This window comes from Lepidochelys olivacea (assembly GCF_965140295.1).
Source record: "Lepidochelys olivacea isolate rLepOli2 genome assembly, chromosome: 22".
NCBI lineage: Eukaryota > Metazoa > Chordata > Testudines > Cheloniidae > Lepidochelys > Lepidochelys olivacea.
Window position 1 is genome coordinate 16,693,607 of NC_140432.1, and position 22,072 is coordinate 16,715,678.

The window sequence follows — 22,072 nt, forward strand, 5'->3', positions numbered from 1 at the left end:
TTGCTAACACCAGATAAGTTTTTTCAGCAGAGTAAAACCAAAAAGAAAAACACTATTTCTTCAAAGTTAATCCCTCTTTATTGCTCTACTGATGGACAAACTGAAGATGGTAGTAAAGTTTATAATGTAGAATCATGTGTTAGAGATAAAATGATCTAAGTAACACTTAAATGTTTACAACTTACATTAAGAATTCCTTCCTATTCTTTATACTGTACATGTCATGACCCTCTATTTTCAGAGGAAATTATGTGTGTGCAGACAGCAGAACAGATTCTTAGAATAACACAGTGATACTGATTTCTACTTATGGGTAAGATCTTTACCATTAACCTTCCTTTTAATCTTTAAGGGTGACACATATCCACTAACTTTTTGAGAACCTGCTGTCCCTAACATTTTCCTTAGGGAATTGGCATTGTGATAAGCAACACACCTTTCCCTTTGTTAAATGTTGCTGTAGTTGCTTCTTCATTGACCAACTCTGGTAAATCCAGCTGTAATCTGTATTTCTCAGGGACTTCAACGATTACATCGTCCTAAAACATAGGCAAATTAAAATACTCCATAAGCAAGTATATATGTTAGTTAAAAGTGACTTTCTAAGCCTGTTTGGGTTCAACAGAGAGAAAATAGAGGTTTTTTTGTTCCTTTAAAACTTACCCTTGAAATGCTCAGTTCACATTCAGAAACGGAACTAACTTTAGGCAATTCAACTTTCAGTTCAATCTTTAGAGGTTTCCTGTTTGCATCCTTTGCAATGGTCAGTTCATAGGCTGGTGTGTTTACCTCCTCTGGCAGCTCCATACTGGCAATTTCTTCTATCAGATGCACTTTAGACTGTGTAACATTCTTGTTCGGCAGCAATGTAGTATTATTGTGGTCCTCCTCTCCGAGGTTGTGCTTCATCAGGTCCAGAGTCAGTTCTTCCAGGAAAAAATATTATTCACATAGGTAGTTACTAAAATATCTTATTAGAAATAAGAAAAGGAGTACTTGTGGCACCTTAGAGACTAACCAATTTATTTGAGCATGAGCTCAAATAAATTGGTTAGTCTCTAAGGTGCAACAAGTATTCCTTTTCTTTTTGCGAATACAGACTAACACGGCTGTTACTCTGAAACCTATTATTAGAAATAGTTTAGCTGTAGATTTAACTGATGGTTTTATACCAGTTGGCAAAATGTGCCAAAACTTAAGTCTCAGCTTTGTGATTATGAAGTCAGCTGCTAAAGCTTGTATACTAATTTCATGGAGCTCTTTCCATCTTCATTCCTCATTTCCACTTTTATTTGTAAGTAATTTATTTTATTTGTAAGGTACAAGATTGAAACTCAAGTTTCCAGTGTTCTATACCTTACAGTAACACCACAAAGGCCTGATTCTACTGGGCCCAGACCTGCAAGATGCTCAGCATCTCCCTGGAACAGGGCACAGGTCAGTTTCAGTATTGTTTAGATTTCATGGATATGGAAAGTAACATTGTAACTACTTCTCACATGAACAGGACTGGGAGTTTAGCCTTTCCCATTACACCATCTCCTGACAGTAATTTAAAAGAAGTGTATGTACCGTTCCTCATGTTCTTGTTGAGAAGTGGAGCTGGTACTGGCCCTCCTCTCAGACTCTGTTTCATCCTTTTCAGGCTTCCTTTGAGTGTGAATGTTGCAATGTGATAAGAGTGGGACAGAGAGAGGTTGTAATGCTCCTCAATGTATTTAAACGTCAGAGTGATCAAATGATCCATTTCTGCTTGGTTCTCTCGCTGAAGAACAGATGGGTTATATGCAATATCTATGATGGAGTAAAGCTCTAGAAAAACAATGAGAGTCAAAATTATTGCTGTACTGCTACAATCTTTTATAGGGGATAGAATACACCATCTGCCGTGGCTACAATGGGGGTAACCTATATTAAGAATAATTTTGATGCTTTTCATGATTGAATGTTTTGAAGAGTCAATAATGTGACTAGGGAGTGGTTTGATCTGTGATTTCCTATGAGGTGCTGGTTCCAGAAAACTGACCTGTAGAAAATACCACTTTTATCCAGCAGACCACTTATGTACACGTGTAAAGTTAAGCATAGGCATAATTTCCCTGTGTTTAATGGAACTGTGATTACTCATGTGCCTAAAGATAGATACATATGCTAAGGCCCCAATCCTGCAAGGTACTTAAGCATTTAGTGTTATGATCTGCGTTTTCAGAAAGAACAACCACTTTTACTTAAGGTTCTGTCTATGCCTCCTCCACCTTCAAGTTGCGAGCTATCTACCAGTCAATGGAATTCTCTTTGTCAAAGTTAGGCCTTTGCCTTCCCAATACAATACTACAGGACCGAGGGGAAAGTGTCCTAACTGTAGCATGTACAGAGAGTATTTTGGAACCCGTTATGTACTTGCCTGCTTTACCGGACACCTCCTCTAGTAGTCCAGCACTTAGAGGTATTGGATCTGTAGGTGACTTAGGAGCTGGGACCCTTTTCCACCTGCAGAGGTTAATGAATAATGATTTTTCATTAGGATCCTGCAAAGAGAACGCAAAATCACTTAATCACCACAAATGTTTAGGTCCCCTTATCTCCAAAAGTAAAATAATAGGCCACTTCCAACTTCTTAACTACCTATAAACTTCTTTGTTCAACTTTATATAAAACATGTAAAGAGCTGTGTGTGTCTTTGTGCCCACAGGGCTTTCGTATTGAAGAAAAGATACACTGAGGAGAAAAAAACAAAAGCTAGTCTAAATGATCATACACCAGGAGCAGGATAGGATTTACATACAGTGTATGAACATCAATTTTCGGGACACAAAGGGGCCTTTTTACCAGACAACACCAACAGTACAAGTCTTGTCGCAGTCTGTGCTATGTAGGACATTCAAAAACAAACTACTGCTTTAGAGTCTGAGCGTGACCTATGGTTGTGCCAGTGTACACAAGTAATTCCACTGCAGTCAATAGAATTACACTGCAGCAATAGTATGAGAGGAGAATCAGGTTTCTAGTATCTAGGAATTGGCTACTTTCATAGCACAAGGTGGGAGAGCTGCGTCTCTAAAGACTGTTGTATTCAGTGCCCAGAGGTGCCAGTATCCAGCTCAAGTTATGGGGTTGACCCTTTCAAGGCTTACTGTGCTCTTAGATGCAGAACATATCCTGGATTTCCAAATTACATTAAGTGATCTGCTATAATCATCAATTCTGGCAGAATCTCAGAGCTAGGAATCCAGCTCTATCACACTGGGATGTATTGCAGTTTATTAATGAACCTCAGCCCACAATGTATTCCTTCCTGAATTATATGTGATCTCCTCCAGACCCTTACTTTTTCCTGGGACACTGCTTGGTTTAATTAGGAATGGCTCTGCATTTAACACTAGAATTCATATCTGCATCTGCTGCTCTTTCCAGTCCCATGTAAACATGGTGCTTTTGCCACTGGCATATAGACCACTTGGGTAACCTGACTCTGACAATGGCCATTGCCCAATGCTTCTGTGAAAATAAAAATCTTCCACAATGCACCTCTTTGTGCCCTCCGTGATAGTGCATTTTGGGAAGAAGCACTGGCTCACATCCTGAAGCACAAAGCATGAGAACCTTTATCGTTTTTATCCTAGCCAGTGGCACTGCAGAGGCTATTTTTCCTCACAAAAGTCTAATTCTTTTTTAACCTTATTGAGCCGTTAGGCTGAATGATATCCTCATTCCATCCCCAACTGGTGTCTCAGTTCTCTTGGGTCTCTAGCAGTGAACAGTGGTGCTCAGAAGGACCTTCACCCACTCCCAAGGTATTCAGACAGCCTGTGAGGGCTCCCATGACACAGAGCAGCTAGTTGTGGCTGGTTACAGCCTTTTTGCAGCTGGAAGCATCTTCCAGGCACTACCATTGCCAGGTGAGATCCTACTGGAATCTCAGGGCTCTTTCATAGTATAAGCCCTTGCCCCGCGTACCAGGATGTGGGTCTGTAGGCAAAGATGTGGTTCAGGGGGAGCACAATATTGCTTTGCATCTTCCAGCTGCTGCTGCATAAATCTGTGGTAACTCTCAGGGGTGCTTTCTGACATCTCATCCAGCATACTCCAGAGCTGGGTCACTTGGGTCAGCATGTCCTCTGGGTGAGAAGGGGCAGCCATGTTTGGCACAAATGTACTGCAGGAAGCAACCCCAGTCCTATGCTTAACGCCTATAAGAGAAGAAGGAGAATTAGGGGGAGTATCTGCTTTGAACAGCTGCCCTTCACAGGGTCCAGGGGTTTGTATCCTCGACTCCAGGGCAAAATCAGTTCTATTAACAGGAAAAAAGATGGGGTATCTGCCAACCACTCCCCACCCCCTTCACCTGCCCCTGAGATCTGAGAGTCACATTAGCGCCCCCTTGGCCCCCAACCACAGCACCCCATGCTTCCCTCTTGGCCCCCAACCCCAGTGCCCTGTGCTGCCCCTTAGCCCCCAACCCAGCACCTGATGCTTCACCCTTGACCCCATCCCAGCACCCCCGTGCTGTCCCCTTGGCCCCCAACCCCAGTGCCCCCATGCTGTCGCCTTGACCTCACCCCAGCACCTGATGCTGTCCCCTTTGCCCCCACCCCAGAGCCCCGTGCTGCCCCCTTAGCCCCCACCCCAGCACCTGATGCTGCCCCCTTTGCCCCCAACCCCAGCGCCCCGTGCTGCCCCCAACCCCAGCGCCCCGTGCTGCCCCCTTAGCCCCCACCCCAGCACCTGATGCTGCCCCCTTTGCCCCCAACCCCAGCGCCCCGTGCTGCCCCCAACCCCAGCGCCCCGTGCTGCCCCCTTAGCCCCCACCCCAGCACCTGATGCTGCCCCCTTTGCCCCCAACCCCAGCGCCCCGTGCTGCCCCCAACCCCAGCGCCCCGTGCTGCCCCCTTAGCCCCCACCCCAGCACCTGATGCTGCCCCCTTGACCCCACCCCAGCGCCCCGTGACCTCTCCCCAATGCCCCGTGCTGCCCCATTGGCCCCCACCCCAGCGCCCCGTGCTGCCCCCTTAGTCCCCACCCCAGCACCTGATGCTGCCCACTTGGCTCCCCCCAGCGCCCCGTGCTGCCCCCACTCTCTCCCCTTCCCTCGCCACGCAGATCCTGCCTCCGGGCACACGACGCCGTTTCCATAGCAACGGACGCGACAGTCCCCCGGAAGAGGAAGTGACGTAACATCGTCCCCAGCTTCCTGAATTCCGACGTCTGACTGGGTCCCCACGCCGGAGCCCGGCAGAAGCTGTCTCTCTCCCGGCCCGGGCCCTCGGGATCGGGGCCCTCGCAGGCGGCCCAGTCCTTCCGGTGGAATCACTTCCGGGTCGCCCACTTCCGGGTGGGGGGGGAGCGAGCAACCCCCCTCCCTCCGTGGGTGAGAAGGGCTCTGGGTTTGGGGGGAGCGCTGGGTCGGGGGTTCTGGGGGAGTTTTTTGGGGGGAAGCGTGAGGCCTTTGGGGGAGGGGTGAGGACTGTGCCTGTGGAGGGGGGGCCTCCCCAGGCCTGAACGTATCTGTGTGGGGCGATACCTCGCCCGCCCCCGCTCCCCCCAACCAGGCGCCCAGGGCTGTGGCTGCCGCCCTGCGCTCCCTGCCAGCTGGCACGGTTTCTGCTTTCCCCGTCCGGGCCTCTAGCCTGGCTGTCCACGTGTTGCGGCTGATGGGTCCCAGGCGGGCCGGTGCTTTGGGCTGATATTGAAGCACATCTCCCTAGAGCCCTGGTCTGCTGGGAGCGGTCAGCTAGCTGCGGGGTGATGCCACACAGGGGGCTGCGCTTCAGGGGCGGGTGAATGGCTGTATACGTAGGGCCTGGGTCTGTCCTCCTCCTGTCCGTTTTACACCAGCCGCGCTCCCTTGATTTCAGTGCTGTTACTTCTGACTTATGCTGGGGTAAGTGAGAGCAGGCCCAGACCCACCCTCTGTAAAGCGCTCAACATCAAAATATTAGATTGAGAGAGACAGAGTAATTATCACTTGTCTTCTCATTGGTATGTGGGATATGAGATACAGCGATTTATCAAAGACTCTGGATGTGGGCACCAACTGCTAGATCATCCTTTCTAGCCCCTGTACATGCAGACTGTTTCATAGGAGACTTAGTTTTGGGGTAATGGAGTGGCTTCTTTGGGAGCATACATCTCAGCCTGAGTCAATAGCACATTTACTGTCACAGATGGAAAAAACTTGCCTTTACGCTATTCGTCTCACTGTCCTGACAAGAGCATTTTCTGCATTACAGAGTCTTATATGTGAGTTTCTAATAGCCTTATTTTTTTGTTACTTCTGTGAAGGTTAAAGAATGTCTCGAGTCCCTTTAGGAAAAGTCCTCTTGCGAAATGTCATTCGTCACACTGACGCACACAACAAGGTATGGTACCATGTTATATCCCTTTGCTTCTCTCTCCTGTGATAAAGTATGGTACTATTTCTTATGGCTCTTCAAGTCTGGGCTCTCTGTAAACTCAAAAGCTTGTCTTTCACCAACAGAAGTTAGTCTAATGAAAGATATTACCTTATCAACCTTGTCTTGCTGATACAGTCTGACTTTCCTCCTGTATATCAAGATCTGTCTCCTGTTTAGTGTTGCATGTCCAGAGCTATGATATTTACAGGGGAAAGCTCTTTCTTGATGCCATTGTGTCAAGCTATGGTATTTTCATTTTGTTGTTGCTAAATTATGGTGGCTAGACTTAAGTTGTTCCACACAGCAAATAAGTTCAGCACACAAGTATATTTTTGAAGGTAGAAATTTCTGCAGTGCATCATTGGGGTCCTTTGTGCCCCATAGCAGGTGGAGGCAGAGAGAGGTCCATGCTACTTGCACCATGATTAAATTTGTTTCAACATTTTCCTTCCTAAATTAAGATATTACTCATCTTAAAAACCTCGCACTAATTTTAAATTTAACAGACAAAGCTTAGGGTGAAGTTCACTCTTGGGCAGAAGACCAGCGCAAGGCCCCTAGTTTGGGAGTGTATGTGGGGCTAGAGCCCCACATTTTTTGCAGATGCAAAACACAAAATAAAATGAAAAAACTCACCCTGTAGTGTTGGCTCCTGTTCTTCAGGGCTGGTTGTGGCTCACCTCTCCACACATTGCCACCTGGCACATGAGTCATAGCATAGCTCAAATTTGACCCAGCTGCCCCTCCATCATCATGGAGGGTTGGCTAGGCCAAACCTGAACTGGTGCATGCAGTTGCAGCACCAGTCTCAGTGGTTGGAGCTGAGCCCAGCCCCGCAGGACAGGAGCCACTGCTGCATGGTGAGTGTGGGGAGGGCTTGCTCTGCAACCCACCTGTCCCTCCCAGGCTTCCCCCCCCAACCCCAGGGGCAGGACCCAACCCAACCCACCTCCCCAGCATGATCCAACCCACCTACTGAGAGCTGATAAAAGAAATAACACTACATTTCCATATAATAAAATGAAAAATGTATAAAAGAATTTCACAGGGCTGTATTTGAGACTTAGGTGGTGCCAAGGCTATCTGCTGATTTTCTGCACAGAAGTTAATTTAATCCTGAATGCATAGGTGAATTAATTTTTAAAAGGGCCCCATCAGTTGAAAAAAAATCATATTTGTGCATAAGCACAGCTCCTTACTTACATTACTAACAATGACTTGTATTTTTACTAATCTAGCTTTTCCCTGTTTAAACTCTTGTTTTGTTTTTTGCCTCTCTCTCAATTAGGGCAGTGAAAAAGTCAGTTTCACTTTCAGCACTGCCTTGTTTGGTTTGTAAGCATGGCAAGGGAATATTTGTTTACAAGTTTGATTTATTTAAAAATAATGGAAGTCTTTCTGTGGCTCTGATGTCTTGTAAAAGCTTTTCCCCCCCCCTACAACGTTTACTTTGAGGTTTTATTGTCTCTAAGATAAGAAAAATTATTTTAATTTAGTATTTATTAGGGTTTTGTGCCTCTGTAAAATGGATCCCCACTGGGATTTGAATTTCACTTCAGTGCACAAGGCTGTTATTTCTTGAGAGATTTAGAAATTGGCCCTCTTTACTAAGACATTTAATTCACCAGACTCATTTTCCAAAGCTCATATGTGCTTAAGATGATGCCACATGCACAACAAGGCTATGTGAACAAAATCTGTGTCAAAGCGCTGGTTATGCTGTATTTAAGCATTTTACAGGACTACTCACTTGGGACTCAGTTCTGCAATAGATATGTGAGCAGAACTCTGGATGAGTACAGAGCTCCAATGAGAGAGAGGTTCTGTATTAACTGAAGGGTCTACCTGCATGGATCAGATTACAGAATAAGGCTCCTCATCTATAAAACAAAGTTGTTTGTTACTGCAGTTAATTGTCATTATATTTCTCATTTTGGTTAACTTGATGTAGCTAAAAAGGCTCGTTTATGTCACTGTAGCAGGTCAGCTTAGTTTGAAATCCATCAAACTTCAATTATTGACCCAGAAGAAGTGAGGTTACAATGTTTTGTAGTTGCAGAGCATCACTTCTGTAAGGTACTTAATTTTATTTTCTCATTTTCTTCATATTTTTCAGATTCAGGAAGAATCAGAAATGTGGAAAATAAGGGAGCTGGAGAAGCAGACTCAAGAGACTTACCGGTGGAAGCAAGGGAGAATGTCACCCAATACCTCCAGGTGGGACTTAGTTATCTGGAGGAAATAATCCTCTTTATCACTCTGTATTGTAGTATTATTTAATACTTAATAAGTTATTTAAAGAGAGCAGAAGCCCTGCATAAGGGCCAAAAATTTATTAACCATTTTGGTGATCACACAGGAGCATCCCTATATAAGCTGGTTTTAACAGTTCACTCATCACTGTGGTGCCTCCTGCTGGCTGTCTTCAGGATTAGCTCCACATATTAGCACACCCTCTTCCAGGTGGTGCCTTGCCACCATTACTCCTGCTCTAGGACCCACCTCTCTCCAAGGACCTTGGCATCCTCTTCAGTGACAGCCCTCCAGCCATGCCACACGCTGTGCTCCCCCTTTCTAGGGGATCTGTAGTCCACTGTTCAGCCATTTCCCTTTGTGGCTACTGCAGCAAATTGTCTGGCTATTTCCCTGTGGTCCCAGCATCCTCTTTACCCTTGCCTCAGCTGTCTCTCGCTCTCCTGGTCCCTGCTCACAGCACTGCTCTGTTCAGGGTGCTGGCAGGTCTTACAGCCCTCCAGAGACATAGTTCGTTCGTCCGTCCTTCCTCCCTGGGCTCCCAGCAGAAAACTGCCCTTCTCTGCCCTGCAGCTCCTTTTTCATATGGGCCTGCTTGGCCCTGATTGGCTGCTCCCTTCAGCCATTCTCTGATTGGCTGCCTCCTGCACAGCCTCCCTAGGGCTCTGTTAACTCTTTAGAGCCCAGCGTGGGGCAGGTGCCCCATCACACTTGTATACCCCACTCTTCCTGTTGAAGTTTCACACTGCATCTTTGTGGGGTGATCCAGGTGTGCAGTTTTAAAAATATGTAACTTTAGGTAGGCTGGGGCCTCTGAAATAGCAAGATTATAGTTTGGTTAAGAAGTGTTAAGAAATGTGATAGTGATATTTGAAAAGTCTGCGCTGTCTTTGCTAGATGTACTCAGTGCTGGTGCATTAGTATTTATAGTGTGATGTGGGTTATCACTAAATGAAATCATTCTGACCGAAGGTCTTGCACCACATAAATTCCTCCCTGCCCCTGGCCGGTATTAGTGTAGATAATAGTTGGTCACCTGTGGTTACTCTCACAATAACAAACTGGTTAAATGGTCATTGGTGTGCTTGAAGATCTCACAAGCTAAGCAGGATCAGGTTGGTTTGTACATGGATGAAGACCTTCAAGGAATTAGCAAGTGATGTGAGAAGTCATTTTGCTAACTCTTGCCTTTGAGTCTGTATTGAGCCCAGTGGCCCAGCTTGGTGCTGGGAGATGCTCTTTTTTAGATGAGATGTAAAAGTGAAGTCATGATCAGTTGTAATCATTAAAGACCCCATGGCACTTTTTATTAGATTCAGGCTGTTAACCCTGGTACTCTGACCAAATTCCAACTCCAGTAATTATGTTCCCTCTCCAGTTTGTATTGGATACTGTCATCGTAATTTCCCGCCTTAAATTGTTGTGTCATTGTGCACTGTTAAGCAGCTGCTGCGATCCATTCCAGAGATGGTAGCATTTCAGTGGTGCTTGACGTGATGCATACTTGCCTTTTTTGGTCCCATGGAAGCTCTGAGTGACCATCCTGTAGAGATGGAGTGAATCTCTTTGCATGGACTGACATCCAGAGAGTGTCAGATGTGTGCTTTTTCCCCAATGCCCTCTGTGCCCTAGATTGATTCATTGCCCAAAAAGTCATTTGTTCCTCTGAATTTACCACTGGAGAACACTCCTTTTCTCTCTGCAGTAGTCGGATGCGCAGTGACGGTTTTGATGAGGAGAGCCAAAGGGCTGACTGGAAGGCAAAGAACTTTGTGCATGTTCCTGACATGATCGAAGACGACCTTCTCAGAGCCCGGACCTGGAATAAGAAGCTCTACGAATGTGAAGCCAACATGCCAGACAGGTTTGTGGGCGAATTACTATCCTGGCACAGTGCCTATAGAAAAAGTATCTGGTACTTTATGGCCCCCACATTTCACAAAAGTTAGTGAATTTATCCTCACAACACTCCTGTGCAATAAGGAAGTAGTATCATCCCGATTTTAGAGATGGTAAAGTGAGGCACAGGGAGACTTATGTAACATGCCCAGTGTCACACAAAGCCAGGAACTGAGCCCAGATCTCCTGAATTTCAGTCCTGTGCGTTAGTCACAAAAGCATCCTTCCTCTCTGGCACTAAATAAATGCAGCCCTAAACCCACGACTTGTTTAGTACTGCTCTCTGTAGAATTTAACCGAATCTACTTATGATATCAAGGTAGCTAATCTCCCAGAGTTACAGGGAAATACTGGTCAGTGCTTTTGGGGGTATTTCTAAGAAACAGAAGCTGCATTGTGCCTCCCTGAACTCCTCCTTTACTGTCATTTTAGCCAGTCGTTTCATTCCTCCAGGTGTCTTTTTTTATTTTTATTAGCACCCAGTCCTAATCTGGCTGTTGGCATTCTTGCTGCCTGAAGATTCTCAGTACAGTTGTAATTCTGTATTTAGACAGGTTTTAGATGTTGAATCTAGTAGTATGTAGATTTTACCACAGTGATAAAGAACCATATACTTGTGTTTTGCATTATAAATGGAGTTTTGTGATCACACAATTGAATACAAATGAAACCCTCTTACTATGGGGAAATGCACAGGCTGAGCAAAGCAAAGTACTCAAAGTACTCACGCCATGGGTGAAGTCAATGGCAAAACTTCCATTGACTTCAGTGGGGCTAAGATTTCACCCCATGTTCCCTGGGTGTTTATGAGACGTGTGAGCTCGAAAATCATTGGGCTTCTGCCGCACAGGGAGGTACAAGTTCCCTACCAGAAAAAAGCAAAGTGGCCGTTAGTCTGCTCAGAATGATCTGAACAGAATTTAGCAAAGCAAAATGTTAGCACCTTAAACAAGTAAGGAAAATACTAGCTGTTATTCCTCTGGACTCTTGTTTTATATTTTTCCTAAGGCTCTCTCTTTCATTTCACCCTCATTTTGGTTCTGAATATCGTGTGTGGTTTTAACGTGTTTCCTGCTGTTCTCTTGCAGATGGGGTCACAGTGGCTATAAAGAGTTATATCCAGAGGAATTTGATACTGACAGGTAAGGGCAAACAGGCCTACTGAAAAGTCCAATGTCTTAATTTCTGTCAAGTCGCACAGTGAAATATAGAGCTTGTCAATTGACCTTTCAAGGCAGAATTGAATAGTTTACCTAGCAGACATGTGGCCTGAAATTCCGGTCCATTAATGTGTTCTCTTACTCAAAACAATTCTGACAATAATGTGAGAGGGCTGGCTTCACTTCATAAGGCATAAATATTGAGTTAAGGCTTGAATGCTGTCCTTACTTTGCCCATATGTGGCATCATTCCTGTAGTGAAGATCCCTCCCTGTTCTGAGTCCTCAGAGGTGATTGTATCTCTTCTAATAACAGGACATCCAGCTTTAACCCTGTGTGGCTGAAATGTTATGCAAGTAAGTGTTTGGCTTCTTGGAGTTGAGCAATTTCCTGAAGTGATCCAGCTTTCACTGGCTGGCTGCAAGCACGTCTGCACCTAGAAATGCTAGTCAGAATGAGAGCTCCAGTAGCATGAGAGCAATAAAGAGTGAAAATGCAGAAAAAAAAAATCTATTGGGACACAGATTCGTTTATTTTAAAAACCATACATAGTAGAATTGCCAAATCTAGCACTTACCTGATTCCTGATAGTCACAGATAAGGAGTTCTTAGCAAGTTTTTCAGCATTATGTTATGTTTTTCCATACTCTGGGTTGGTTAAAATGCCTTTGAAATGGCCTCTCATCCCAATTATAAGATATGGACTCAAACTGTTAAGAGGTGAAGTTAAAAACGCAGTCAACTTATCTGACATAGCACCCATATGTCTATCCTGAAAGGAGCTCAGGTAGATGGGTTTGATTGATGCTTTGAAATAGAAAATGCTAATTTAGACTCTGCCCAGGCCTCTATTCTTTGTTCCTGTTACAGTGACCAGCAAGAGAAAGATGAACAAAACGCTGTCAATGGAAAGAGGAAATCTCACCCAGGAAAACAATCTGTGCATGCGTCACTCAAACGGAAGAGGCCAAAGAAATCACAGAAGAAGAAGCAGAAAAAGAGATCACACAAAAAGCGAAAGAAGAGGAAAAAGGAGAAGGTGAAGGCATCATCAGATTCTTCCCCAGAAAGCGAGTGCTCAGAAGAGGGGACTTCGGGCACCAAGAAAGGGAAACACAAGCACAAGAAGAAGACCAGGAAAAGGCTCGCAAAGGAACCTGCCTCTTCCTCTGGGCAGGAAAGTGACTCTTCCAGTGTGAGCAGCTCTGAGGACAGCGAACTTGAGGAGAAAAGGGAAAAGTGGTCTAAGAAAAAAAGGAGGAAATGCCCTGTGTCTGCCTCAGAGAGGCACAGTGAGATTCCGGAGAAGCAAAGCAAGAGGACGAACTGGAAAGTGGCAGCTGATGAGAAGTCGGAGGACAGCTCCGATGAGGACTAATAAGAGGCAGTGAGTCTGGGGCCATGGGTGAAATTGCACGTCAGTGAATGGAGGCCGATGTTTTCTCCCAACACTGCCCCGTGGTACAAATATGGTGCCTAACTGATTTCTGGAGCACAGCAACTTTATACCCTGCCAGGCCACAGGTATGGGCTCTGCACCTTGCTGGCTTGCAGAGGGCACCTCTTTGTTTTTTTGCTGGTTTAAAACCAGGAGAGCTGAAAGACCTGTGGAGAAGATGTCTGTCCCCCAGGTCACATCTCCTGCCCACCCACCCCAGACTCCTGACTCTATAATTGTTCTCATTTCATGGCCATATTCAGTTTTAAATGACCGTTCCTGTGGGCTGTCTTCAGAAGGGAAACGGGTGCATTGGCACTGTCTCTAGGTTTTTTTAAATTGTTCCTCTTTTCATGCGTAACCACGTAATGGCCAAGACACAATTGCAATAAAGAGCAGAGGCCACAGCCTAACAGCACTTCTGCCAGCCTGATTACAAAGGATGTGCCATTGGATTTAACAGCAGGGGTCCTTCACTGCAGCATTATCGCCAGGATGAAAATAAACGGATGTGGCCCCACATGGACAGTCAAAATAAGGAGGAGGTGCTGGTCTGGAACAAGGAAGGGCGGGTGGGGTGTCACAATTCTAGCTGCGGGTGTGGTGACCCCACTGCAGTGGTTTGTTTCAAATTTACCTCAGATCCCCTACCTCTGCCCTTTGTGTGACTGACTTTCCCTCCTTCCTATCAGTAACACGTCCCTCTGGATCCACTTGTGCTGATGGACGGGCCTCTGATAGGTTTCCTGTTCTGTCTCTGGCTGGCCCAATGTGTTTGACACAAAGATTGGGATGCAGGGGGGGAAAGGAACCCTTTCTCCCTGCAATAAACATGAAGACTCCATTTGTACTTTCCTTTTGAAATCTGATCTCTTTACCACCACTTTAGAGCAAGACCCAGGGACAGAGCATGGATGTGTTCAGGGATTCTAAAGGTCTGGTGAGGGCTGCTCCTCTCTTTGTACAAAATCAGTTCTCCACTGATCAGGTTCCATAGACCTGTGAATATGTTTTGTGGAGCCAGTCTGTATATAGGAGATTGCGTCCCTGCTCAATACCCTCCAGTAGAAGATGGCAAAGGGGACTCTTAGCATGTACAGTCTCATATCCCACATTCCCCTGAATTTCCATATGCGACAGTAGGTGGTGTCTACACTCCCAGAATTTGGAGGTCTTGAATCTCTCTAGATCAGAATTGAGGTATCTGGGCTCCCAGATATATAAACTATGGTCTCAAACGTTTCACAAAGCCTTTTCTCTCTGTGTGTGCTTGCATATACGTAAGCCATGGAGATGCAATGGGATTACAAATCTGTGCCCAAGTCAAGAGGAAACTTCATTCTTACGAGAGTTCAGATCTGTACCTGTCTTGGGATCCTCCTTTGACTTAGCTTTGCTTGAGTGAAGTTCCAGTTGAAGGCTTTTACCACTGAGACTGGACAGTGCTAAATGAGTAAGGGTGAGATGGCCTTCTCTGGTCTGAGCAGTGTAGATTACTCCTCCGACATATTGAGGCTGGGTCATGCTTTTGTATTAAACACTCGTACTGATCCTCATTCTGCTAATCCATGAACTAATACTGTTCCCAGTTGTGCTTCTGCAGCGCCATGAAGGCAGGTTATACACATAGGTAAGGGTTTTATAGATTTCTTCCTCAGAACTTCTTGTTGAGACAGCACTCGCAGCTCCTGGGGCTGCAGACGAAGTGCCTCGCTCATACCTACCTACCTCTTTGGTCTTTGTGAGTGGAATTAATGTTTGTACAGCCCTTGGCAGATGTAAATTGCCTGAGACTCCAATTCTTAACTCCCCACTCTTATATCACTGTAGCTCTGTTGACTTCTGTGGAGTTATTCCTGATTTACCCTGCTAGGAGAGCAGAATCAGGCCCCTAGGAATTAAGAATCAGGTGGTGGGCCCCAAAGGGATGGGGGAATAGTGCCTGGGATTTGGGCCTCAGCATAGACTGGGGGAATACCAGAGGTAAGGGGGATCCCAATGTGAGTTCAAAACTAGATAGCAGAAGCACAACGTCGGGGTGGTTTATCTTCTAGTGGGAATGTCTTATATGTCAGCCTGGCAAACAAATCTTCCCTGCCTTACTGTCTATAATCTGCTCAATCAGAGAACTAGTAGATACTTGGGAGGAAAAGGAGGGAATCTGGATAAATACACAATAGCCCAGATCCTTGGTCTTTGTTTAAATTTGTTGTCTCCCTTTCTCCACCTGTAGCTGGTGAAGCTTTTTTAGCTCTCCCTGTGCATATGGGCTGACACTGATAAAATGGAGAGACATCATTGTAGTGTCTGTCATTCTGTGTCCCCCTTCCCCACCACTGGCACAGTGCTTGGTCTACACCTTGTCATCCACTCCCTCTTCTAGAAGGCCAGTGTTTGTGACTTCCTTTCCAGGGCACGGATATGTGGGCAGCTCCTTCTCTGATGGAGTTAAGCAATGTCCTAGTTCTCTAAGGTCCTGTCTCCTGGTGCAGGGATTTCCATGAGCAGGAAGGGGAGCTGTCAATGATTCTTTTCTAGTTCAGTGTGAGAGCCACTTTTCTATTTCAATCTGCAGAAATATTCATACAATAACAATGCAGCAGCTTTTCACACATCACGAGAATGTTCAAGGAAATTATTTTTATAAAGAAATCCTCTACAGAAAGATTTTAAATTAGGAAATGTATAACTGCAGAAGTTAATAGATTCATATATTGCACTGGACCCAGTGTGGACTTTGTGGGTGGATTTTAGGGCAGGACTGAACGTTGGGGCTCAAACAGTGATCCTACTATCCTAGATGGTCCAGCTCCCAATGCAACCCGTGAATAGAGTGCTTGGTATGTCAGTACTTTTTGCTTTGATGGACTAGTGTCTCCAGGCATTGGAACTTTGGTTGCCTCATGCTTCTTCATCCTAAGAACATATGCCAATTGGGCACCTGCCAGTTAAAGGCATTTTACTCAGGATAATGGGCTGGCCAGAATGGGCTTCAGGATCTTTTACCCAGCCCTGGCCACTATTTATTTACCCAAGATGATCCTAACTTTGCCTTTCTTTCCCCTTAATGCAGCAGTGTCTACAGCATTAAACATCATTGTTAAACAGACCAGCAATTCACTTATGAAGTTGCCCTTTTTTTCTACCTACCCCAAATCTGTTAAAGAGCTTGTGTGTCTGTGATTCTGGTACCCTCCAGCTCTGTTTGGATAATCTCCTACCCGAGGCCCACTCCCAGCTTTACTGCTCTGTGTGGTGTTGTACTACCACCATTGAACATATTTTTGAAGAGAATTCTAAGAGGTAGCCAGAGAAGGCCGGGTGGATTAGATCCTTTCTATGAAACTTAAGTACAGGATTTTTAATGTGTGTGTGTGTGACACAGTGGTGGATGTTAACCTTATTAGATAACATAAGTCCTGATGGGCTCAGAGAATAAACCAGACTTTTCAAATGTGTGGTCAGTTTATTTACAACCACCGCTCATCAGGTTAGGCTAAATTTGTGTAAAATGTCTAGATGCAGACCATTAAATAAGACTGTATCTATTCTTGTACCTTTAAACATGAGTAAAGGGAAATCTATTTTAGTCTCTCAAGCCCGCATTAGACTTCTGCATTGGACTACAACATACTCAGATAACTGGGGTCTTCTGTCATTTGCATTAGTGTATCACTAAATTAAGCTCAGCTGATATAAGTGAGGGTTAACCCCATGAAAAGGCTTCTATAAGAGGGTCTTCCACCTGTTTGACTAGATTTAGTTAAACCAGTACAATTTTTCTAATACAGACAAAAGTTTAGATACTGTATCAATTTACATTGACATTTTCAAGATTTTCTTTATAACCAGAGGGGCTAAAACCAATTTAAAAGAAAGAAAAAGAAAGCTTGGTGCGTGCAGCAAATTTCACAGCCACAGAACTGTGCAATAGGCTAGGCCCTAGCAATAAGCTTTTAACTACTTTCACTTTTTGGTTTTCATGCATTAGCCTACTGTGCAGCTTCTAGGTTTAGGCTGCAAACACTCCAGCAGAACAAGTGTTTTCATTAATTTATTAGTTCATTGAAAACATTTATATTCATATTAGCATCAAAATTAAATTTTAAAAATGTAAGATACTATGCCCATCCCTTGTGTCAGTAGCAAGCACATCTCTTCTCTACTTTCCTCTAATTAGATAAAAGACGTAGAAGAGCAGTGATACACACTTTCACATCACAAGACTTGTCTGGACAAGTGTTCCTGATGCTTTATTAAATTGCAGTACGATGACACATTTATGAACAGTTTAATGCAGCTAAAGAATTCACAGGGACAATTGTGCTTTCCGCAAATGATTGTTCAACCACTTCTGCATTTCGTGAAAGTGTCACAAAAAATGTAGCTTAGAACACATGATGATGCTCCACCGACAGCTGATAAGTCCGTTGAGCTCAACAGGAAAGATTGGGTTGTCCGGAGCTGGGAAATGCAGTAGTCAGTGTCCCCCTTTCTGTACAACCTGAGCAAAGCGGTTAGTGATGGATAATGTGGTATCAATGAATCTGTCCACACAGCTGGCTAGACAGCCTTCTGTTCTGGAGTCCAACTTTGAGCCAGGTTTGTCCACACATTTGTCCCAGCAAACTTCCATGAAATTATGAACCTGGATGTGAACAGGAAGCATGTTAGTTAATACTATTTAATCAAATATTTTACAGATGGGGAAGCTAAAATATGAGAGGGGTACAACAATCACTTGTCTAGGAGTCCTGCCAGAACACCATCCTTTCCCCGTCTGCCTTATGCTCGAAGGGACCATCACCCTCAGAACTGAGAATTCAGTCACTGTGGCCAATTCAGTGCTTGGTCTTTCTGCTGACATGGCACAAAGGGGTCCATTAATGCTGAAGACAATGTGATTTCTGTGCTCCATGCAGCTACTCATTAGGAACGGGACCAAGTCGCTTTCTCACATTACCCAGCTCGCCCACCACCTCCCCAAACCAGCGTCAGGGGATATGCGCAGGGGGCTGCCTTGCTCTCTCTGGGAGGGTTACAAGCCGGGCTTAATTTGTAAGAAAAGAGTTGCTGCGGCTCAAGCAATTTCTTTGCACCCTAACTGATGGAGCAAGCCCAGGGGCGCCAGGGCTTTCAGCTGCCAGCGTGCAGCAGTGGTGACAAGCGTCGAGGGGGAGGAGGAGGAGGAGGAATCCCTCGGGGGCGGGCGGCAATAGGGGCCCCAGGGACTGACGGTCTGGACCCCGTCGGGGCTGATGTGGGGGGAGCTCCATGAAGAGCGTGCCGGGTGGAGGGGGGCCGGGCCGGGGCGGGACGCAGGGGGCCCGGCTGCCCGTCGGGGCCCCGGGGGGCAGGTACCTGGGCGGTGAACTGCGCCCGCTGCTGCTCAGCGGCCACCAGCCGCTGCAGCTCGGAGACCGCGGGGTCCCGGCCCCCGTCCAGCTCCGCCATGGGGAAGGCGACTCCGGCCGCTGTGACCTTCCCCGGCGGAACCGGAAGGAAGGGGGCGGTTCCTCGCGCCGCGGGGCCAACCCGACTCCAGCAGCTCGCCCCCGGGTCCGTTTCCGCTTCCGGGTGCCCTGGTGCCCTTGGAGCTGTGGGGGCGGCCGGGGTCAGGGGCAGACGGCAAGATGGCGGCGCTGCTCGTGCGGGGGGGCCTGTGGCGGCCCCGAGGCGGGTCGCTGGGTGAGTGCCGGGGGCGCGGGACATGGGGAGCGGGGGGGGCTCAGCCAGGCCCCTCCACGGAGCTGCCCTGGGCCAGGGCTGCGGGGGGGTCTGTTCCCCGCCCTGGGGCCTTGGCAAGGGTGACGCGGCACAGCGACAGTGACGACCCCCTTGGCGGGGCGGGGCCGGGCCGGGCGCCAGAAGCCCGCCCGCCTGCCTGGTCCTGGGCCGGTCTGTCACCCCTCGCGGTCTGGGAGCCTCCCCCGTGGCCCCCAGCTTCTGCCTCCCCACTAAATCCCGTGACTAGCGCTGGTCATAGAATCACAGACTATCAGGGCTGGAAGGGACCTCAGGAGGTCATCTAGTCCCACCCCCTGCACAAAGCAGGACCAATCCCCAATTTTTGCCCTGATCCCTAGATGGATTGAACTCCAATTTCCCCAACCCTGGGTTTAGCAGGCCAATGCTCAAACCACTGAGCTATTCCTCCCTCCCCCATTGCAGGCTGTGCTTTGGGGGGGTGTTGGGCTGTTGTTTTCCCCCACGGCTGTTTATATTGCTTGTTACCCCCCAAGGCTCTACGTTTGGTTGGAGCCTCTTGTGCTGGGTGCTGTACAAACGCAGAGCCAGAGATGCTCCCTGCCCCAGAGAGTTTACAGTAGGGATCTCAACTCACCACGAGGGCCAGCGAGGACTAGTACATTGGCCCGAGGGCCGCATCACTGACACCTTTTCATAAAAAGGTACAAAAGCCCTGCCCCCCACTTCACCCCTTCCATGGGGCCCTGCCTCTGCCCTGCCTCTTCCCACTCCTTCCCCAAAGTCCCCACCCCAACTCCACCCCCTCCCTGCCCCTATTCCAACCCCTTCCCCAGATCCCCGGCCCCGCCTCTTCTCCTCCTCCTCCTCCCCTGAGCGGTGCTCCCCGCTCCTCCCCCGTCCCTCCTGGAAAGCGCTAAGTACTACCAAACAGCTGTTTGGCAGTGAGAAGCGCCTGGAGGTAAGTAGAAGAGTGGTAGTGCGGCACGCTGTAGGGGAGGGTGGGCAGTGGGTGAGGAGAGCTTGGCAGCAGCAAGAAATAATTCCAGGGGGCATGGGGAGCTTGGCAGGCCGCAGGAAATAACCCCGCAGGCCAAGTGTTTGAGACCCCCAGTTCACAGTTTCTAAACCAGTGGGTTCTCAGCCTGGGGTATGCAGAGGTCTTCCAGGGGGTACATCAACTGCTCTAGATATTTGCCTAGTTTTACAACAGGCTACATAAAAAGCACAAGCAAAGTCAGTACAAACTAAAATTTCATACAGATACTGACTTGGTTACACTGCTCTATATACTGTACACTGAAATGTAAGTACAATATTTATATTCCAATTGATTTATTTGATAATTATATGGTAAAAATGAGAACATAAGCAATTTATCAGTACTAGTGTGCTGTGACACTTTTGTATTTTTATGTCTGATTTTGGAAGCAAGTAGTTTTTAAGTGAGGGGAAACTTGGGAGTACACAAGACAAATGAGACTCCAGAAAGGTATACAGTAGTCTGGAAAGGTTGAGAGCAACTGCTCTAAGCTATCTGTTAGTTCTCCCTCTGTCAGTTGTAATTGTACAGCACTCCACCTGCCTGTGTGAGCTTTAGTGAGGCAGTAAAATAAAGCTCATTTGAGGTCCCTTTGTGAAAGGCATAGTGCTATTACTACTTAACTATAGATGTGCAGAATATTATATTATGTGTCTGCTATGTCAAGCCATTGAATGAATCAATGCCACAAAGATCTGGTAGCTTAAAGGTGCAAACAAGCATCAGAAAGAACACAACAGACCTACTAGCAGTTCAGATCTTTGAAAATACCATAGTTATCCATAACAGCTTAGTATTGAGCAGGTCTTTTCTAATGTAGCCTGTTTAGGTCATGAAATAAAGGCAAGATTTCCCTAATGCTCACAACATAGCTGCAAAGTTTGTCATGCCAGAGTTGGTGGCTGATGTTCTTGTCTCAGATTCCTGGAAGCACTGTTTTGGGTGCAGCTTGTCTCACTTTTGCAGGCATGGGGCTTTGGATTTTAAATCCTTGGAATGGAAACTCTAAAGCATATGTGTACACCAGGCTTATTAGAAATATTGCAAATAACACATTCCCCCTCTCCCCCATGGTCTTGTTTGTGGGGTATAATTTGTATTCCCTATTCTAACTTTGTGCATCTTTTTTTCTGAAGAAACCACTCGCTTCCTTTTTCAGGCGGCCCTCTGGACTCTTATTGCTTATTGATTAAGATGTTGGTTGCTGTAGTTTAACTTGCAGGGATTTACCTTTGAGTTTTTGGGGTATAAAAGGCAACTAATCAATCTTTATTCCGTTGACAGTTCTTCTCAGTAAAAGTCTGTTGACCAGACCTATGCTTGCCTGTACAACAGTCTTGGATCGGCCAACTCTGGCACATCAAATCCACATCACTCCCAGAAGCTATGGTATGTCAGTCTAAGATGGGACAAAAGTTCAGTTGATAACCACTTGGGAAGCTGCTGTTCTTTATATTTTTGTTTTTATGTGATATTTGATCCTGACCTTTTCAGCCAGCTCAATCACCCTAGTCATTACAGTGTTTTCTTGGCCCCGGTGGAGTGATTTGTATAGTCGCAGATAAGAAGTTGCCTTATCTACTCACTGTACCTCAATCTGAACAAGCTTTTGATTTAAAATCAATTGACATAATTTAAATTAGGAGTTGGAGAAGTAAACATCTACAGTATAATTCAATGCTACAAAAATTTCCAAATTGCTGTGAGGTTTTTCCTTCCTGTTTTGAAGGGCATGGAAATTGGTATTGCCTGAAAATTCAGGCAGTCATCTCTGTGAACAGGAAATTGTGCTGTAATGGTTTATTAGATCTCACTTTGCACTTCATGTTTTCTGCTGAAAACTTCATGATTCTTTCTGTCAGCCTAAAACTAACTTCTCAGTAATCTCACATGCAATGTCATTTTATTACAGTTTGCAGGAAAAGTGGAATTCTAAATCCAGCTTTTTTTTCCCCTTAGCATCTTTCTTAAATGGTAGAAATTGACTGAGTTTCAAACAAACATTCTCAGTTTACTAACAAAGATGTTAGTTTTATCCAGTCAATTTCCACAGACCTCCACAAGATAGGAAAAGGGAAGCTAGATTAAAGAATGGGTGATCCTTTTTATGGCCCTCCCATAGATTGATGGTGATTGTTGTAAGCTTGGTGCAGAAATTGTGGCTCCTCTGTTGGACAGG

General features: G+C 46.1%; 4 protein-coding genes across 8 annotated transcripts in view; 2 read left to right on the plus strand and 2 right to left on the minus strand.

Moving 5' to 3' along the window:
• Positions 1 to 53: 53 nt before the first annotated feature.
• PIH1D2 (PIH1 domain containing 2) lies at positions 54 to 9,177 on the minus strand. Of its 4 annotated transcripts, none has more exons than XM_084611994.1 (6): positions 8,898 to 9,177; positions 3,958 to 4,190; positions 2,405 to 2,528; positions 1,573 to 1,812; positions 664 to 926; positions 54 to 539 (listed from the first exon to the last, which is right to left on the minus strand). In XM_084611994.1, the coding sequence occupies exons 1-6, from the start codon at positions 8,998 to 9,000 to the stop codon at positions 405 to 407; spliced, it is 1,098 nt and encodes a 365-aa protein (XP_084468120.1). In that variant the 5' UTR covers positions 9,001 to 9,177; the 3' UTR covers positions 54 to 404. The 4 variants fall into 4 exon arrangements, with proteins under 4 accessions (XP_084468120.1, XP_084468119.1, XP_084468121.1 ...); XM_084611993.1 differs by lacking the exon at positions 8,898 to 9,177 and adding an exon at positions 5,076 to 5,183; XM_084611995.1 differs by lacking the exon at positions 8,898 to 9,177 and adding an exon at positions 5,108 to 5,238 and having other exon boundaries at positions 55 to 539.
• On the plus strand, positions 5,231 to 13,995 carry NKAPD1 (NKAP domain containing 1). 2 transcript variants are annotated; one of them, XM_084611997.1, is made up of 6 exons: positions 5,231 to 5,368; positions 6,283 to 6,359; positions 8,512 to 8,612; positions 10,354 to 10,512; positions 11,636 to 11,689; positions 12,578 to 13,995. In XM_084611997.1, the coding sequence occupies exons 2-6, from the start codon at positions 6,291 to 6,293 to the stop codon at positions 13,083 to 13,085; spliced, it is 891 nt and encodes a 296-aa protein (XP_084468123.1). In that variant the 5' UTR covers positions 5,231 to 5,368; positions 6,283 to 6,290; the 3' UTR covers positions 13,086 to 13,995. The 2 variants fall into 2 exon arrangements, with proteins under 2 accessions (XP_084468123.1, XP_084468124.1); XM_084611998.1 differs by lacking the exon at positions 5,231 to 5,368 and adding an exon at positions 5,600 to 5,881.
• Positions 13,996 to 17,372: 3,377 nt separating this feature from the next.
• Positions 17,373 to 18,664, minus strand: TIMM8B (translocase of inner mitochondrial membrane 8 homolog B). The gene is made up of 2 exons (XM_084611999.1): positions 18,507 to 18,664; positions 17,373 to 17,793 (listed from the first exon to the last, which is right to left on the minus strand). Exons 1-2 carry the CDS (start codon positions 18,597 to 18,599, stop codon positions 17,626 to 17,628), a joined length of 261 nt encoding a protein of 86 aa, XP_084468125.1. The 5' UTR covers positions 18,600 to 18,664; the 3' UTR covers positions 17,373 to 17,625.
• A 27-nt stretch (positions 18,665 to 18,691) lies between these two features.
• Positions 18,692 to 22,072, plus strand: part of BCO2 (beta-carotene oxygenase 2) — a 79,484-nt gene continuing 76,103 nt past the window's right edge. Inside the window, exons 1-2 of the mRNA XM_084611991.1 lie at positions 18,692 to 18,833; positions 21,178 to 21,282. Coding sequence (XP_084468117.1) covers positions 18,779 to 18,833; positions 21,178 to 21,282 — 160 coding nt within the window. The 5' untranslated portion in view covers positions 18,692 to 18,778. The remainder of the gene's footprint in view (positions 18,834 to 21,177; positions 21,283 to 22,072) is intronic.